Here is a 21,314-nt window from a genome sequence, read left to right on the forward strand (position 1 = left end):
ATCTTAGATTTGTGCAAATATTCGTATTTTTAAACATTTGATTTCGATATGGAAAATAAACGAAAAAAATACGCGTGTAACTACTAGAAAAAAAATTATCTTCGAACATAAAGTTAATGAAACCAAATAGATTGCAAAGGCGATTGGCAACAATTTCTTTATTTTACGGGGTGTCAGTAAAGGGATGTATATTTCTTTAATTAAAACTAAAGTAAGCTCATAAATTTTCTTATAATATAATTTTTTTGAAGTTCCAAAAATGTTTATTATTCGTTTGAGAAATACGAAATATAATATAAACTTGTATTGAGAACTTGAACTTCCCAAGTTCATCCGGGGAAATCCCCATACGGGGAAAATGATTTGTTTACTCCAAAATTGATCCGAGGTGTTTTAATTTTTTCTTCTAGTCATTTTCAACGTAGCGGCATTTTGTTTGATTATTAATTTTGTAACTTAAATACAGGATGTTGGTTTTATATTCTGATCTTACAGACGCGCTGACAAATTTAGTCCGCCATTTCTAGTTTAGTCTACCAACTCTAAGTACCAATATTAAAACGAATGGATTATCATCACATCATCAAAACTCAGATGTAATGGAAGATCACAATAACATAGAAAATTCAGTGGGTGTTGAGAACTAAACAAACAGAAGTAACAGAGACGCGAAGAATAAAAAAAGAGGACGAAAACGATAATTCGTCGATGCTTTCCCTTTTCGACGTATTGTTAGGGTACATCACCAATCTGCAAAAAACAAAACTGATGATTCCCAATTGCTGATTAAAAATGAAAAACAAATAATCGACAACAGTGGTGAAAATTTGCTGATCACAATGAAACATCCTTCAGTGGTAGCAGATTTACTCATTTAAAATGTATCGGTGAACAGCGTAAAGGAGAGGAGGACAGGAAAACATTATGAATGTGGATGGTGGATTGTATACAGGGTGTAATCGATAAGTATGTGCAGGCGATTATGACGTTATTATTGCAGGTATCAAAAAACTTAAAACTGATATCGAAATTACTTTACCTGATGAGCAAAATGACAATAATAACTTTTTAAAAGTATAACGAGAAATATCTAAAAAATTTACTTTATACACTCCCATATCAAAAAGGGAAAATGGGACTAGTAGAAGTTAAATGTCTAATGCCGGCAAAAGACATGAATGCGGAAGATGCGGTTAAAAAAAAATTCAATATTTGAAATACAATGCAAAAAATAACACTTTTGTCATAGAAGAATCATGACTATTTTTTCCAAATTCAGGGACAACTAAACGTTGCAGAAGCAGAAGACTGCTTATTTGCTGTTTGGACTGGAGTGAATCATTCGTTAAAAATAGAATATATAAAAAAGTATGTAACGTTTAGGCAAAATAAAATGATGGACCATTATGAAGATTTTACATAAATTGCCTACTGTCAGAATTGATTGATTCGAGACTTCAGCATTCGATGTCCATCAAGGACCCATCCTATATCATTCAAGCGATTGAAAAAAAAGAGAAAAATCCAGTGCAACCGATAAAGCATCAGAATGCTAACAAAAGGTTTATTAGGTTTATCAATATAAATCTATATATTATACATAATATGTATAATAAATCTGTAGAAGACGCGAAGACTGACATCCGCGCGGACGGAGTCGCGGGCGGAAGCTAGTCAGAAATAAATATCTTTTGTTTTCATTTGTGTATTTTTCTATTTAATAATTTTTTAACACAAACATCCTACATTTTTTTTATTATATACAAAATTTGTTTATCCGTTTTATTAGTTAAACTGAACAACTTTCACTAAGAAACTTAGGTCGAAAAAAATGTATAGAGTTATGCATTTTGTATGGAAAGCTTATTTTTTTTATATTTCGTCCAAATTTCTTTGTAAAAGTTGATCAGTTATATAAACATGAAGTTGAAGATATCAATAGAAAGTATTCGCAAATTTTGTGTACTGATAAAAAAAATCACCCGGTGTAATTTTCACGAAAATTGTTTCAAATTGTCATTTTTGGTACTTATTACGAATATTAAATTATGCATACGAATGATTTAATTTTTAAAAATTAAGTGGAGCAACTTTCCCTTAGTACATTTGTATTATTTACATATAAGATGACAGGATGCATTTGTTTGCACTACTAGACCAAGCCCTTAAAGTTTGGTAAGATTGCTTGTATGCTGTTTCGGATGTATTCATGTGGTTTCATCACACCTATCGTTTCGTAAGACGCTTATATTATCTACATCTGTATGTTTGTATATAACCGACTTCTGAGACTCGATTTTGATTAACTATAAACAAATAAATTCAATTCAAACTTTGTACATTTATCAAACATCGACTATACCATAATTTCATGATTTAAGTTTGCTTTTTGTGTTTTGAAACTGTATTTAATTATTCCGCTTACCTTAATATTAAAAATACAAATGTTAGCTCTATCAAGTTTGTTGTTCTGGGGATCATTGAGCAACTTTGGCAATCACTGATTGCCAAAACCAATATTGATTTAGCATAAGCTGACTATATGAATTAATAATTATTCCATAAGTATCAATAACACATTTTTATTGCTTATATTATATTACTATTTGCTTGGTGGTAATATAAATATATATATCATTGATAATATCGTAATCAAAGGTTTGTTGATGTAGTTAGCCTTTTGCTATGTAAAAGTTATAAGCCCTTGACATTTTTTAATCCATTATAATTGTTCGTATTTTTTATAGGACTGATTATAGACTAGGAACTGAACTGTTAACAGGAACAGCAGATAAAACGCGAGAATACTAATATAATGTTTTTTTAAATTATTTTTTACCATGTGGTTCTATTGAAATCATTCCCAATATTATATGAGATTATTTTGTTGGTTTTGGCCTTTTTCTTTTTCATTTTAAGTGGTTATTAAATAGATTTTGCTTTGATGTAAGAGCAAAAGGCTAACTCCGTTCCTTTTGTGGAATATGGCCAATATTCGTTTTGTAATCGGATATAGACGTTCAAATTTTTATTAAATTACGCGTATTACACATAAATATAATTTCTAGAGATTACAGATAGGTAGGTAGATAGGAGATTACAGATAGGACAATAATTTTTAGTATTTTTGTTAGATAATATGTCTCTCTACCCCCCATAACCTGTTGGTCCACTACTTACGGGACAACCTGTATATATCTATCACTAAAATTATGCTTAGTTGCAATGACTCACTCATTTTCCTTTTACTCTATTCCTTTCACCTTTCTTACTTATTATTCGTTATAATAATAGCTTACTCGTACTTGTAATTTGTGATTTACTTCATATAAAATCATGTTATGTATTATAAAAATTGTCTTTCAAAAACTAAGATGTTTCAAGCGACTTCAATAATAACTAATCTAGGATTTCAATTGAAACAGCAGCCGGACCTACTAAATACCACCCTTATCGTTTCTTATTTACTTAGTTGTGAAAGTAATGTACACACTCGAGTGGCCGTGAGACTGAGATTCATGTCTCAACGTATCTAGTCTGGAAGCTAATGACTGCAATTAGTTATTAAGTTACTCGGAAAACGTTTAAAATAATAAAAAACAATCGCCATATGACTCTTGGTAGAGGTGAACCAGTTACTATACTACTATTTCTGCCAATTTCAAAATATTATGAAGATGTTATATAGTACGATTTTATATAATTATAATGAAAAGTATCTTTATAAACAGATTAACAACTAAATCAACGGAAAATAAATTCAAAAAGGTATAAAGAAAGAAATAAAAGATTGCATCACCACTAATAAAAGTTTCAGATAAATAGCAAATATAATAGATATGTACATATAATATTGATTATTCAAACACAAGATACCCCCGTACTGAAAAAGTTCAAAAACTCGACTCTCGTCACTGTAACGTGTTGCATCACAAATCAAATCAATTCAAACATTTTTTACCACGCAAAAATAAAGACAAGGCACATTAAACACTGACAAGGCAGAACTTTAACCTTTTTAAATATGTATGATTTGAAAATAAATATATAATATGTTAGATGATCGCAATTACTGTAATTTAGTGCAAATATTTTTAATAGTTTCATGTTTGACTGGACCTTGTTCCTATTTAAATTGAAGATATTCATTTGCTTGAGGTCAAAAAACACTTTCAATATAATACATATTTTAATTGCGCTCTCAAAGGCCGTAATTGAGTTTTAATGTTTATATGATGAGCGAAGTCGCGAAAGTGAATTGAGCTTGATATTTAATTCTTACAACATTTAATATTATTGAGATAAGTAATGCCACTAAGGACACATAGGCTAGAATTATTTAAATACTATCTTATGAGTTTGTGTAATATAATTTCGTATTTTTTAGACAGTGATTTGAAAACTCTTCTTTTTTATTTGCGGATTGTGCGTTAAACTAGCACTCTGCAATTCACTAGCATTCGTTTTTCTTTTTTCTATACCTAAAGGGTTTTTTTCAAGAAAATCGAGCTTCTTTAGGTAAAATAAAAACCAAGAATTTATGAGTTAATTTCCTTGAAGTTCTTTAGTTGTTGCCTTCAGTGTTCATTGATAGACGTCTGTTTTTGTTCATGGATTGGTTTACTGTATAATATACTAGCGACCCGCCCCGGCTTCGCACGGGTGCAATGCTGATACTAAATACACTACAGAAAAATTGTGAACGTTGTTATAGGTATAAAAATATAGCGGCCCGCTCCGGCATCGCACGGGTATAAAATACATAGCCGGGCGGCCGCAAACGCTACGTCCCGCAATTTTTAAATGTGTTATATCTTCGAAAATATTCACTTAAATCATACGGTGTAAAGGGCCATATAGATCTATATTAAATGAACTATGTATCCATGGTATTTAATTGGTTAAGGATTAATGCTGTATTGGTTAAAATCGCTTCGAAAATTAGCCATTATTTGTCGTAAAAAGTAAATGACAAAAAAAAGTTATTGTGGGTTATCCATAAGAGATAGACATATACCATCGCGGACTTTTCTGTAGACCTTTTCAATGTGTATAATACTTAGTACATTATTTTGATAAAACTCGTAGGGTTCAGCCTGCGTTTGCAATGTAAGCGGAATAAATGTAATTTTTTACGACATCACATTAGAAACCTCAAAAATAACAGTACTTCTCCACTACTTAATGGATCTTATTATACATATAAACCTTCCTCTTGAATCACTCTATCTATTAAAAAAAACCGCATCAAAATCCGTTGCGTAGTTTCAAAGATTTAAGCGTACAAAGGGACATAGGGACATAGGGACAGGGAAAGCGACTTTGTTTTATACTATGTAGTGATAGTGATACCACGCCACTAGTATTGGTAACACGGTATTTTTTTAATTGTATCAGGCGCCCAAATACCCGTGCACATAAAAAACTTGTCTTAAATCATAATTATGCAAGCTAACCAGACGATCCTATCACTTGATAAGGACCGTGTAATACCTTTCAAATATCGTTATATTCGGGTAACAATAGATTTAAAAGTTTCACGTTGTATGTCGTAAGAGGATGTGGGAGGGTAAAATGGAACGTACCTATTTTATAAGTGAAAAGTCAAAAGACTTCAAGGCTGATAGGTGTAAATAAAATCTGTCTATAGAATCAAGGTGCTTTTGAAAAAACCGTGTGAAAGTGTTATTAATTCAAAAATAACACATTTACGTATAAAATAATAACTTTCAAAAACGAGGAAATCATTACAGACTTGGACTTTATTATGTTAATAGCCTGTATACTACTGTACTGTGTACTGTGTATGCCACAAGAGTAGGAGATAGACACGATTATGGCACAAGGAACAGGAATAGAATTGAAGTGCCATTTTTCCGATTTGCTAAAGTTAAAAATTCATTTATGGGTCAAGGTATACGCTTATACAATAGAATTCCTCACAATATTAAAGAGTTTAGTAGTTCTCAATTTAAAACTTACATAAAAAATGTACTAGTTCAGAGAGCGTAACTACAGTATTCAGGAATATATGGACGATAAAGACCCATGGAGGGTTGTCGCGTAAAAACCACAGGACAGTTCTTTGACATATTATGTAGTTAGATTTAAGTTACATATTATGTAAATTTATTGACATTATTTTAAAAGAGCAACTATGGAGTTTCTTGCCGATTCTTCTCCATAGATACTGCTTTCCGAATCGGTGGTAAATGTTAAAAATACTATGTAATGACGATTCGAAAGTGCTACTAAATAGTAGTCTAATTGAATAAATGAATGTTTGAGTTTGAGTTTGTTTGAGTTTGTATAATATTTTTGAAGTGAACCTTCTTTATTCTATTTTTTCGTCACGTCATGGAGTAAGGCAGTGATTTTGGTATCATTGAATCTTGCCAAAGAAGTTTCACTTCTGACACGTGTGTGCTCGGCATACGCTGTTTTTTTTTTACTTTTTAGTTGTGGGCACTTCGATGACCTATATTATAGAACAGTTTTATTTCTCTCGCAGTTTTTGAAATTATTTTGGAACAGCAACAGTTTTGTAATTTTGTAAACATTAGTCATCCAAACATTTTGGTAAGATAACTAAAATAAAATACAGTTTATTAGCTAAGACAACATCATTTTATATATTTAAATGACCATTTCCTTTTATGAAGAAGAACTACTGTTAGTGGGATGAAATGACGCATCTTTATAAATAAAATAATTTATATTATTGTAGTATTATTAGGTCACGCCTAATAAGTATATGAATATTCACGTAGGACGATTTTTAGAATTGTGTAATATTAATCCCATCAAAAACATCCTGTAAAAAACCCAAGTCTCGCAGCCCAGTCTTTCTACCGTCAAAAGTTGTGAGATCCATGTAATACCAAGTCGGTTAATCTATTTAGTGTCTACTTGAAGGACCTTCTGTCTTAAGTTATTACATAAGTTATTATCATGCCAATATTAAAAATATTTAACGTTTTAAACAAATAGATCGACTTGGACATCGCTTGATTTGATTATAGTATGTATCACACTACACAGCACGACGGGCCAGCGACCAACAGGAACGAGAGTTTCAATCGCGTGAGGCGCGAGAGACTAAAGAATCTAATATAATATTGTAATATTCATTTTGTTTTCATGCGATGTCCAAGTCGATCTATTTGTTTAAAACGTTAAATATTTTTAATATTGGCATGATAATAACTTATGTAATAACTTAAGACAGAAGGTCCTTCAAGTAGACACTTAATAGATTAACCGACTTGGTATTACATGGATCTCACAACTTTTGACGGTAGAAAGACTGAGCTGCCAGACTTGGGTTTTTTACAGGATGTTTTTGATGGGATCTCACTTCTTTTTGTAGAGCCTTTCTTTTTGATACCACCACCAACCACCAACTGCATAAATAACTTTGTAATCCCATATATTTATATGGGATTACAAAGTTATTGATGCAGTTGGTGTATTTGGAAAACTGGACCGAAATTACAAAATATTTAAGTTTTCCCATGATTAAGACACTAAACTCTATATGTATTCCAAATATGAAGCTTCTAAGTCTGCTAGAAGTGCCTTGGACTTTTGATGATCGGTGAGTCAGTGAGTGGCAAAATTTAGAAACTTTAACAAGTTGTCATTCTTAAACTACTGGTTCAAATTGACTGAAATTTTAAATATTCCGTGTTTATACAATGCCGGATTAGTTACTGAAGATTCAGGTTTCTTGCTTTATCCACAACCGAATTATAGGGGGTCGAAAAAGGCCCGAATTGCTTCGAGAAAAGGATGGTACGGCCGTGCCGCTTTTTTTTTGCTCGACTTGGCGGGGGCACTGCCGTGCCCCCAGATAAATATTCCAAGGACGAATTTTAAAGACGTTTTGGTGTTTGCAATATATTTATAATATGCAAGAGAAAGCAGAAAGGATTTTTTTTTCAAACGACGGGCATTTCTATTCTGTTGTTGTTAAATAAATCATGCTGTTTACTTAGTGACATTTTATATGCTCTTAGCTCTAAATCAAATGCATGGGAAATATGCTTCGTCATTATCAAGGATCTAAATTAAAAATAATCTAAATTCTTGTACCTTAGAATGTCACCTTGATTAAAACCAAAACTACATTAATCATATCCCAAGGAATCCTTTTGATGATCAGTCACATTTGAATAAATTGACAGATATGCCATTTGACACGCACCAGCCCATTAAGTTTGACATTAATCGCGTTAAACAAAATAACTACTGAAATGGTGTCTTCTCATGTATGAAAATGTCAAGGCTGATCAATAATTAATTCGTCGATGTTTACTTTTGTTTTATTAAGAAACGCTTACCCGTTACCATGATTAGATTTAAGATTAAATTATCTGCTTACCTTTTTACGTTTAACGATTACATCATGGCTGCATGGATAAATGAAGAAAATAGATTAAACAATATTATTTGGATTGTACATAATTATATTGTTTATTGTGTATCAATAAAAATAACACCAACACACTTAACACATCTATATATCCAAGCCAAGATCCAAGCTATATATGGAGCCATGTACAAGTTATACTCTTTAGGGAGATTGCATTTTTTATTTTTTTCTTTGGCATATTATGTAGTTAGATATAAGTTACATATTATTATGTAAATTTATTGACATTATTTTAAAAGTGCAACTATGGAGTTTCTTGCCGATTCTTCTCCATAGATTCTGCTTTCCGAATCGGTGGTAAATGTTAAAAATACTATTTAATGACGATTCGAAAGTGCTACTAAATAGTAGTCTAATTGAATAAATGAATGTTTGAGTTTGAGTTTGAGTTTATTTGTACAATTTTAACTTTTCTGTAGCCTTTACGGTTTTCCTCTAACAAATAAATTTTCTTATCTGAAATGAGATCAACGACAGGTAAATTGTAAAAAGACGCTACTTTGCATAAAATATAAAATGAATTGAAATAGTATCAAGTTAATAAGATAATTAAACATTTTTACAGGAATGCATTCCTGTAAAAATGTTTAATTCTATTCTATATTCTATTCTATTCTATATATCTTCTTAACTTCATGTAACACCCACAGTTACATTAAATAATGGACATAGATAAAAGAAATCATGTTACTTTGTGTGATAAAAGCCTCTATTAAATAAATAGGTTCCATTACGCATTAGAGTGGGCTAATATTGATTACTCTTTCACAATATAATAATTGTCACATTTATTTCATTTCTTCAAAAGTAAGCCGCTTTGTATGTTAGAGCGGGCAGCTAAGATGGTGGTCCGCCCATGAACATCTGCAGATGGAGGGCTTCGGCAAATGCTTGCGTGCTTTTAAGGAATAAGGGTTAAGGAAAAGAAGCTGTAAGAAGAAAATCAACCATTTATTTGTTAGTGTATTGTAAATAGTAATACATAGTAGGTATTGCGTAGAAATAGTGTTCCATGTTGCATCAGTTTAAAATGTCGATTCATTACTACAATATCATTGTTAAGCTTGTTCACCTTAAGCGATAAAGTTTCAAAAGAAATTTTCGTACATATTTTTATATGACATGTTCTTTTAATGTTATAAAACTGAGTTGTTTTTGAAAGAATTTCGCATCATTAAGAATAATTAAAATGTAAATTCGGTAACACTATAGAATTCTAGTTATCCACGCATGAGCGGAGCTTTTGTATTCATATAGGTCACTGTATCGTAACCTAGATTTAAACACAAGAAAATTTGTTCTGTCTAGACCATTATGAAACAAAATAACCGTAAAATTGGATATTTTTTTTTCATATGCTAATATCTCCAAATTTCTTTATATAGGCAATGCAACAAGATTGCAATGTTATTATGTATCTTTCATATTATCTGAATGAAGTCACATCCGAAAGCGCAATATTACACGATGGTAATTTTAAGATTTTTGATTTTAGTGACAATTTTCGAAGTGAAAAGTAAAATATCAAGGTCGCGTCATGTAGTAAGCCAACGATTTTGGTACTTGAAATTTTGCCAAAGAAGTCTCACTTCTTACACGTGTGCACGGCACACACGCTTTTTTATAATTGTAATTGGTCGAACCCTATAGAAATGAATTGTATCATGATTTATCAACATTAACTTTAGGCCACAATTTTCTTTGTTACCTTTTTAACAATGGAATAAAACAAACCAAACATGTATAAGAATGTCATGAGTCTATTCAAAGACAATGTTATAATGCACAATAGTTAAGAAAACTAAATGAAGACATCTGTTCCAAACGAATCCGTGACAACCTTTTAAAGATAACATCTCAAGCTAACATCTCAAGTATATTCTTATTTCAATGTAAATGATAAACAAGACACGCTCTGCTAAATGCTCTCTCTTAAACTTAATCTTGTGTTAGGTAATCGATATGATATAAATATATCTATATAATATTTAGGAACCGGAAGTCTGTTTGTTTTTAAGTTAATCACTTCCTGATAGTGTCTCATATATCATTAAAACTTGTGTTTGATTTTACGCGAGTATTATACATTTCATAATAAACTCTTTATTAGCAGGTAAGCAATATTACAATTAACAATTTATGTACTTACAAGTTACAACTTACTTACTTAACCTAACAACCTACATGCTAAAATGATTGCCGCTCAGCATTTTACAATAAAAGCACAGGCTTTCACTGCAGAGATGATTTTCAGCGACAACTTATATACCTAATTATAAAAACGACCTAATGTTAAGATTCATTTAGAAATAAAAGACTTTAAGATGCATTGTCAAACATTATATCTACTTCAACAGACGGACAAATTAAACAGGACCATAAGGAATATACATACTTAAAAGTTGTGAAATCGGTCAGAAGAACCGTTTTGAGCTTTAATTAGAAAATTCAGTTTTGATATAGTGAATCCGACACGTATGCAGTACATATCAACATGTGTTTTGAAATTTTCAAAATGGTGCAGGGAGTTTGTTCAGTAGAAGGTATATTTTTTTATATATTCATCTATTTATTTTCCCACTAAAGTTTTTTTACGTAAAAATATTATTATAATATACCCGTTATATTCTTATTAAGTGATGGTGAATTGTAAAAAAAATATCCCTTATTCTGACTACGTGAAAGGAAGGCGATGACCTTTCTGTGTAGTTTTACTAAATATGTATAATAAATTATGATTTATATTAATATGGTTTTTTTTAATAATATTAGTCATGTAAACTGAAATCCTATTGTGAATATGGATATTATTACTTATGAAATGTTATTTTCTCATAGCATTTATAATTTGCAATAATTATTTATATTAAAGAAATAACAATTAGTTTTGACATTTGCTATAATTGCTTATATCATAAGTGTAGCTTAATACAAGTATAAAAATATATGTAATTGTAACGATTAATGAAACCTATATAGTTAGGACGTAATTGAACTATAAGGACGGATATAATGAAAGATAATAAAATAAATTTTGCTATTGTAAAACCTCTTAGTTAACACGTCACCGTTTAATTGAATTTTAAAAATGATTAAACTTCATTAATATAGTAATTAAAAATACCGATCAAATGTTGACATAATAATGTAGAAAATGATGAATTTGTTTTGAAATTGTTCCTTGAATTGTTCGTCAATTATTTATGCAGAAATATCAAATATATATATATACATATTTATATACCATTTTTTCGGAAAAATTTAGTAATGTAATTCAAGACACATTATAAAAGTCCTAGTCTATCTATCACTGCTGTATACTGTATTCAGTTTTTTTTCTTTTGGAATATTCGAAATATCTCACCAATTTCCTGCCAAATCGAGTAAGCATGTGAGCCAATCACAGCAGCTACACATTAAAGAAAGCCAGCCGGTTTGCACGAGCATGAAAGTGATTCAGCCCAAACCACTTTCGCTGATTCCTTTAGCGTATGAACTTTAATACGTCCTTTCCTGATCAATGAACTTAGAGTAAATATGGAGACGTGTTTTTCAATTGAGAAATCTAAGTCTTTTCAATATAATGCGTCATTGCGATTCACTTGCGGTGGATGCACAGAATACTTAATAGTACCTAGCTAATAGTGGAGGATTAAATCAAAGTTTTTTATAGTAAACTAGCTGTGCTCCGCGGTTTTACCCGCATTACTCCGCTCCGGTTGGTCTTAGCGTGATGATATTATATAGCCTACATCCTTCCTCGATAAATGGGCTATCTAACACCGTAACAATTTTTCAAATTGGACCAGTAGTTCCTGAGATTAGCGCGTTCAAACAAACAAACAAACTCTTCAGCATTATAATATTAATATTAGTATAGATAATAGCTGATTTGGCAAAGATTCAAATGAGACATCAAAAATTTGCTTGGCTTTTTAATATAATTAGGAATATTAGGTATTGAGGTCCAAAGTGTTATTTTATAGCAAGAAAAACGTCAGCTACCTCAGCTACCTCAACGAAGACGCTCTTTATTTTAATGTAATACTAAATTGTACATTTTGTAAGTGAAATCTCTTAAAATCTTTAACGGATGTTTGATGGACAAACCTCCGTATTTTACTTGTTTATGAGTTCTATTGGAAAATAAACTGTGGATTAGTAAATTTAAGAAGTAGTTTGTAGGTGTAAAACGTATAACGTATACGAGAACTAAAATTATAATGCTCTATATCTGCTCTATGAGAGAGCATAGATTGTTTAGAAGTATTAAAGTAGGCTCTATAATGCATAGCATAGCATCCACTGGACAGGGACTCAATACAACAAAATTACATAGCTTACCATCTAGTGGACACAAGGACTAACTGAAGCTAATCTACTAAACAGACAATGCTTTACAATACCGCCATTACCACAAATTGTGGCGACATCTCTGACCTGTCATTGCTGGTGTTGTCATTATAATAGACTTTAGATTGTAATAGATTTATAATGATATATGGACAGGCTATTTTTAGGTGACCTAAATGTACTGTAATTTTAGGGCATACGATGTGAACTACTAATGAAGATTATGAAAATGAAATGATATGAAAATAATAAGGTAGGGATTGTTGCAGCGTTCTAAATTGAACATAAATACCCTGAAAACATTATCTCTGTGGTATGATGGTACAGAAGGCACAATAAAACAGTTGTCAAATAGACTTGAAGTTATTCATGCTTGTTCGCTGTCCATTACGTGACAGCGATGGGATACGAAGTACGAACCCACGCCTCCGAAGAGATTGGTAGAAACTTAGAACTGTAAGTAACTAAAAAACTTATAACTTGTAACTGTTGATTCATCCCTTTATTATGTTTGTCTGCTGATTGGGTTAAAATTGATAAAATCTTATCTACATAGAGCTACAGCTAGGTACTGTACGTATATACTTAGGTGTAAGTGAAGCCGCGTGGATAGTTTGTTTTAATATAATTTAATCTGATATATATGACGTTTCACACACGATATGTCGACGAAATGATACTGATTATATCTCTGCCCTGATTCGTGACTAACCCCACTATTAGCGAGTGTTGAAATCAATCATATGCTTAATGTTAGAGTAGCTAGACCAGAGTGTAACCTAGTTGGTTAGATAATAATTAACCTTTTTAATCTCATGTCCATTCAAATGTGCTTTTTGCATTCTATAGTAATTATGGACCCGTAAGTAATTCATATGGATATGAATGTGATTATCGGTTTTGCGTAAAAGCTACTGAATTAATGGATCAGATTTGATGAAAGCTTATCTCGGATTGATTAAGGGAATGAGAAAATATTTAATACGTTGTTTTAAAAAGGTTATTACAACACTCCAGTAGGTTACTACTCCACCCTCACGAGCATTAGAATTTAATACATTGGAATTCATTATAATAAACGAATTCCTAAACAACCTATTGGTTTAAAAACTATCAAACTTTTTACTGCAACAGTTTACGAAATTAACTTCGGAGTTCTAACGAAACCAAATCTGCCTAAGCTCCACAGACCTTATCTTACACACTTAATAATCATGTCTGTAACACAGACATTTATATAAACCAGTAATCATTGTATATTATACAATTGGAGTGGTATCGATAGCCGTTGCGTAAAGTGCCGGCCGCTAGAGGTCATGGTACAAGTCATAAACTAGCTGTCTAGGTAAATAACGGGATGTTTGCTTTTAATACAATATCTGAGACAATAGTTAAAAGGGGCCTTAGACAAAGTAACAATTAAAAAACGATAACGAAGTTAGAAAAGGAAAAATGTATGGGATTGACATTAGATAGACCACGTGATCTAAGGCGGCGTATGTCAATCCCATACATTTTTGCCTTTTCTAACTTCGTTATCGTTTTTTAATTGTTACTTTGTCTAAGGCAAACTAAAAGACTTAAGCATCCCGCTATTTAAACAAATCGTGTATTTTTCTTTATGCTTTGTTAATAAAACATGCACGCAATTTTTTGGTTGTAGCGGACGGCCGCCAATTTTGATGTTAGTTAATATAACAAATCATGTAGGAAATTACAGTTTGTTACGCTTTAATATAAAAAAAAGATCAGATAATAATTTATAACCGACTACATTGCAACGTGATATATGTCACTACATAGTATAAAACAAAGTCGCTTTCTCTGTCACTATGTCCCTTTGTATGCTTAAATCTTTAAAACTACGCAACGGATTTTGATGCGGTTTTTTTAATAGATAGAGTGATTCAAGAGGAAGTTTTAGTATATAATTTACTAGATTTCCGCCCGCAGCTTCGCCCGCGTTTTCAAAGGAAAACCCGCATAGTTCCCGTTCCCGTGGGATTTCCGGGATAAAACCTATCGTATGTGTTAATCCAAGTTACCCTCTATATGTGTGCTAAATTTCATTGTAATCGGTTCAGTAGTTTTTACTTGAAAGAGTAACAAACATCCATACAAACTTTCGCCTTTATAATAGTATTAAGATACAATATATTAAGATTAGGTTTTAGACAAAGCGGGCGAAGCCGCGGGCGGTAAGCTAGTATTATATAAACAACATTGCTTAAACGACTAACATTTTGAATTACAATTTATTTTACGATGATGTTTTGGCTATAATAGAAAGGTTATAAACGATAAAATCTATAAAATAAAAGCTCATATCTTGATCCAAAGAACTCCAAGTAATTATAACGTTTATAAACTTACTCAACAAGATTGCAACTGACCGAGTAGATGAAACTTCCTTACCGTCCTTTCTAATGATTTTATTTTTAAACTAGCGGTCCGCCCCGGCTTCATCCGTGGTACATATTTATGTTTTCATCGTAAGAACCATCCTCGTACTTCAAGAAATATTATAAAAAAAGAATTATCGAAATCGGTCCACCCGTTCACGCGTGATGCCGTGACCAAGGAAAACGGGTTTCATTTTTATATAGATTACATTTTAAATTTAAGAACCATGTACTCGGTTTTAAATGATACTTACGTTTACATACTAAAATGATGAAATTGTGAAGAATCTTAGCATAGAGAAAGATAAAAGCTTAGAGAGAGACAGGGTACTTTGTAAATATGTATCCTAGATGGTTATTTCAGCTATTTAAAAATATTAGCGCTATATAAAACTATCTATGCCCTGCGGTTTTACCCGCAGTGCTCCACTCCCGTTGGTCTTAGCGTGATGATATATAATAGCCTATAGCTTTTTTCGATAAATGGGCTAAATAACACCGAAATAATTTTTCAAATCAGACCAGTAGTTCCCGAGATTAGCGCGTTCAAACAAACAAATAAACAAACTCTTCAGCTTTATAATACTAGTATAGATTAGGAATAAATGCAGGATTACAATTCTAAGACGTACAGATTGATGCTTGTTGATAAGAGTATAAACCTATTATAATTTAAACTTTTCATAGCGTTATATTTTTCTATTACCGAATTTAGTTTATTGCACGCCTCATAAGCGAAGCGTTGAGGTGGGTACTACTGTCACTTCGCGCAAAACATCTGATTTTTCAAACTTAAAATGTCTTTATGTATCATACATTGCACTTGTAAGATAATACATACACACACATATTAAGAAAAAACACTATTTTTAACGTTCATGATATTTTTCATGTCATTTTTGTTATTTAAACTAGTTTAAAAACAGTTTAAAAAAGTTCTGTCTTGGACGTCCGTGTGTCTGTATGTGCGGATCCTTTTTCTTGTTAACACGATAGCGACCGAAATACTTTACTAATCGAGTCTTTTTTTTTCTCTTACGCTTGAGTATGCTCAGGAATAGAACCCTTTCATTTTTCAGGGTCTGATTCGATGTGGTTTAATTGTTATTAAATAAACAAAAATAATAATTAATAAATATTTATTAAAAAAAAATTATGAGGCGTGCACTTTTGGATTTTCCAAATTTAACAGATATACACTGAGATAAAAGAATAAGATTAATGATTGAAAATAAAGTATACGGACAAAAGACTAAAAAGGCTTTGTCATGGGGTGAAAGGCGAGCAAGGACTGACCAGTCGGGCGACCATGCTTTTAGTTTTTACACAATATAATATGATCAAAATGATTTTCGATTGTAAGTCAACAACATTTTATGTAATTATATGCATTGCTTATTAAGGGACATACTGTATCAAATATGCAGATGAATTGTAAAGTGGAAAAATCTGATTTATTTTAACTCATCTTTACCTACCGATTAACGTAGGTTATGTTGTTTTTTAACCCTGGTCAACTCTGTCTAAACCTTAGGATATAAAAATCGTATTTAAAGATATTATATCGTCACTTAAACTCATATTACAGACATAACCTCCAATAATATTCCCTGTGTCAGGGTTAGGATATGTTTCTAAGGTTAGATCAAGGTCTAAGGACAGTTATTAAATTACGGAAAGTAATAATATACTAAGCAAATAACTATCAAGGAAGACATATTTCAATGGTAATCGAAAATGAAGAACGGTGTTGATTTTATATACTTACAAATCTATGTCTCTGTAATCTATTTATCAACGACGTCAAGTGATATAAAAATCATGGACTCTGCTCTAAAAATTCAAAATAAACTTGGACATTGTTTGAGATATGATATAATAAAACCATCAGATGTAATACACTCAACGGAGTAGATTTATAAAATAAAATAAAAAAACTGAAGTAAATAATTAATTAAAATTATGTTTCATTTAACGTTTGTTTTTATTAGTGCTATAAATATGTACACCCTAAAATATTGAAGGTTCGTGGTCAAGTTGTTTCAATAACTAGCGCTCGCTCGAGGCAAAGTGTGCAATGCACTTGCAGTTTTTTTCTCAATTTAATATTGCCAAACATTAAAGATGGCATTTACATTTTAAGATTGAAGAGATAAGTTATGAGGATTTATGATGACTGAATTTTAATATACCTTAATAGGTACATTTCATTAAATCGCTGTAGTAACATTGTTATTTTCTAACACTTTCAATGTCGTTATCAATACTTAATTTTAACCATGCTAATTAAAATATTTAAAAATTTTATTGAAACAATAACCTAAATTAACAAATTAATATTGAGTTCATCGCTGTTAAACTGGAGTAATTTACCTCAATATTAGCTAACAAAGTATGTATTGTTTATGCTTCAATAAATACTTACAATTCGTACATATCGCCTTCAATTTACGGACGAACACTCATTCGATTGACCGTTGCAAAACGGAGCAATTACAAAATGTATACTTTACCTGATTTAACGGTATAATTTAACACCTATTCAAGTCGAATTACCTATTTGATTAAATTCAACCGTGAAGTAATGATATGAAGTTATGAATTAAATTTATATTCATGCACATTTGCGGTAAACAATAGAAAATATATAATGGATTTTGAACTTACAAGTTTCATTAACTTTTTAAAATGAAGAGGCTTTCTATTAAAATAATTTTGAGTATTAATTTATTTCTAGCATAAATCTAGAAATGGTCACGCGGTTTCCTAATGAAAATAAAGTCAAAATTATATTTCGGAACTTAAGGCGCGGGTCAAACACAAGCGGCGCGGGCGCGGGCGTGCCATAAGCGCACCTCTTCAACCTGTTTTGTACCACGTCCTTCTTCTACATATTGTATGAAAGAACTTAGGAAATAGCCAATAGCGCACCCGATGCACGCCGGCAGTGCGCCCGATGCGCGCCGCGCCGCTTGTGTCTGTCCTTAGATGATGAATTTTATCATAACTATAACTATATATATATATATATATCATAATTATACTGTATCAAAGGAACTATGCTTACACAATACAATCTTCGTTATGTATGATATTATATCACATGGAGCAAGATAAGTCCATGAGCGTTCCGGTGTCCGACTCTGTTCCGACTATTGTTTAACGCGTAATGCACTTTCATTGTACTAACAATTTTCTTCACTGCTAGCATCTGCTAGTTAGTTTTTAGCAGCGGAGTACAATATAGTACTTGTTTCACGACTACTTTAATTATTATTTCCTTAGAATGGAAGCTTAAAGAGCTTATATTTTCAAAAATAATATCTAAAATGCGAAATATTCATTTGTTAATTTTCTATTACAGGGTGAAGGCACATCGCGAATAAGCAGAAGACCGACCACTACTGATAGAAGTTTAAGTAATATTAATAGAACAGAAGATTATCAACCAACATTCCGGTCGAGGGGTGCAAGAAGAAGAGAACCCGAAAGTCCCGAACCAATCGCACCTCGATCTAGAAGTAGGAGTAGATTACCAGAGAAAGAGAATGTAGTCGTTCAAATTGACGAAGCTCAAGCCCAACAAACAAGACCCAATAAGCAATTCGAATCAAGAAGATCGAATTCTCGAACAAGAACAAGGCCTACTGAAATAACAGCAACTTCCGAAAAGGCATTAAGTCGTGAAAATGTTATTCGGAGCAGAGCACGACAAAGTGGACGACGATATTCACCAACCACTCCAAGCCAGGTTGCCCAAGCCACTGTTACATTTTCCCCAAGGACAGGGGAAACAAAACCGGACATATCAAATGTCAAATTAGATGACATATCTAAACCTATTCCAACTGCTGAATCTGTACCCGCTAATCAATTCCGTAGGCGAAGTTCAACAGTAAGCACGTTAGAAGAGACAAAATCTACACGATCCCGAGGCCGATATGACTCGAGGACAAGTATAGGCTCACTTGATTTAGAAGTTTCTGGCACAACAAACACCTTTACTGCTACAGCTAATGAACAGTCTATATTACGAGGAAATGATTTACGAAATTCAAGGAAATTGAGATACAAAACAAGGCCATCAGAAACGGATACTAATTTAACTGGAGACGGTATAATAGATACCAATGAAGTCATAAAATCTAGTCAAAAAAATGACTTAACTAGTCAAAGAGAAACAAAAGTTCCCAGTTCATCAACTACTGAAAGAGTTTCATCACCTACTGGTACTCTAAAATCAATGAAAGTTGTAAGACGGCCAGTATCTCGTGGTACTTCAACCAAAGCAGTTGTTGTGAAAAATAAATCTAAAGTTTCCGATGAGATAAGCGAAGATGACAATTATCCGGAGAGTTTTAAAGCCCTTATACAAGCTAAAAATGCGGTAAGTTTACACATTTTTATGTCTTATAACTACTTATACTCCTACCCTCATGTAGACAACGTCTTTACTTAGACGCATAGTCATAACAAACTAACACCCTCTCTCAAATGATACTAACACATGGTTAAAGTATATTCTTGATTTTCATGGAACAATTCTTTCCACTTTCAGACACAACCAAACTCTCCGTCAAGCGAGAGTTTGTCAGTGAAAGCATCACAAGTTTCTCAAACTTACGCTTCACCTAAACAATCCATCATCACGGGACCTGGCACTGACAAAAATTCTCGGGTAATATACACATAAAGTAAAAAATAAAACATATTACGTCAAACAATATATCACTTAAAATGTTGCTAGTAAATCCTTAATCATCATTTACAATTTTAAACACATATCTTGACGGCCATTGCATCAATAGATCACTTAAGATATTGTTACCGGATTGTTTTTTTATAAAAATGTTAATACATTTAGAATTATTTTAATTAATTTGGTCTTTATAAAATAATATTCCGTTCTTTAATTGATGAAATTTTGTTTCTAATTTTCAGCTTCGCAAAAAAGTGAAATCAGAAGAAAATGCAGAAATCGATCAAAATAAAAGTGGAACAACTGCAACAACAATATTAACAACTACTACAAGTACAACGAGTACTTCTACGACAACTTCTACTACTACAGAACAGCCAAAGTCACGGTCTTCCGCTTACCGTCCACGTGGATCATACTTACCAAGAAACAGAAAATCGAGTAGCACCCCTTCTGATATCTCCAGTACACCCGCTAGTCCTAGCACAGAAAGGCAATACAAATTTAGTAGAAAATATAAAAGTGTAACAAATGCGCCTAATACTGATATAGTACTTAAAACAAAACGAGTCGATAATTCTGTAACAAAAAACCCAGTAATTCGTTCGTCGTTATATTCGAGAAAAAATGACCCGCCAAACAATGTCACAGTGATACCATTAAATGAAAATCGCAAACGCGACCGCGTCCCATCAGCTAATTATTTTAAAGTGAGAAGAACATTACCAAGCACATCATATTACTCAAGACAAAGAAACAATGTATCGAGTACCATTGAAACAAATACTGTAGTCGATACCGAGACTGCTATTGCCGATAAAAAGATAGAAAATTCAAATGATCTTCCTTTAATTTTTACTTATTTAAATAATCCTCCAAAATCTGGAAACAAGCAAAATGATAACGAGAAAATCTCACGAGAAAATAGTACCGAGAACGAGATAATAAATAAAGCAGAGGAAAGTGAAAACCAACTTATTGTAAACACTGAAGTAACTACGCAAAAATATCATGCAAACTATAAGGGCGATACTGATCCTAATAAAAAATCGGTGACAAGCGCTACTCCAGCCATAAGGAATATTCAGACAAGAAAGTATGGACGTAAACCAATAAAAACAAGAGATCAAGCATTGAACTCGTCTCCAACAATTTTTAAAACAAAAGAAAGAAATGTACGAAAGTATAGCGATACATTTTCTAAGACAACCGAGGCTCCAGGGAATAGCGTAAGTTTTTCAATCAATTATTTTTTCCAGAATAACTGAACCCGAAGACTTTTTTGGTAGCGTGTGTATTAATAGCCAAACAACTTTAATATATATGTACGTGAAGACGTTATATTCATCGTTTATCAATTTATCCACTAATGACAAAACATTTAATAAAACATCAACAATCAACATACATTTTAACTCGATCGCTA

At 32.0% G+C, this 21,314-nt stretch overlaps 1 protein-coding gene across 17 annotated transcripts in view; it reads left to right on the top strand.

The window, feature by feature from the left end:
* LOC149482496 (uncharacterized) overlaps positions 1–21,314 on the top strand; it is a 95,557-nt gene that overhangs the window by 62,696 nt on the left and 11,547 nt on the right. For 16 of the 17 annotated variants that reach the window (XM_089704028.1, XM_089704010.1, XM_089704020.1 and 13 more), the window contains exons 4-6: positions 18,554–19,576; positions 19,748–19,867; positions 20,131–21,117. In XM_089704028.1, coding sequence (XP_089560154.1) covers positions 18,554–19,576; positions 19,748–19,867; positions 20,131–21,117 — 2,130 coding nt within the window. The remainder of the gene's footprint in view (positions 1–18,553; positions 19,577–19,747; positions 19,868–20,130; positions 21,118–21,314) is intronic. The other variant, XM_089704019.1, reaches the window with a different exon arrangement.

Source organism: Colias philodice, chromosome 15 (genome assembly GCF_061535455.1).
Source record: "Colias philodice isolate Cphi_HAF_F1 chromosome 15, ilColPhil1 Martin Lab GWU primary, whole genome shotgun sequence".
Taxonomy (NCBI): domain Eukaryota; kingdom Metazoa; phylum Arthropoda; class Insecta; order Lepidoptera; family Pieridae; genus Colias; species Colias philodice.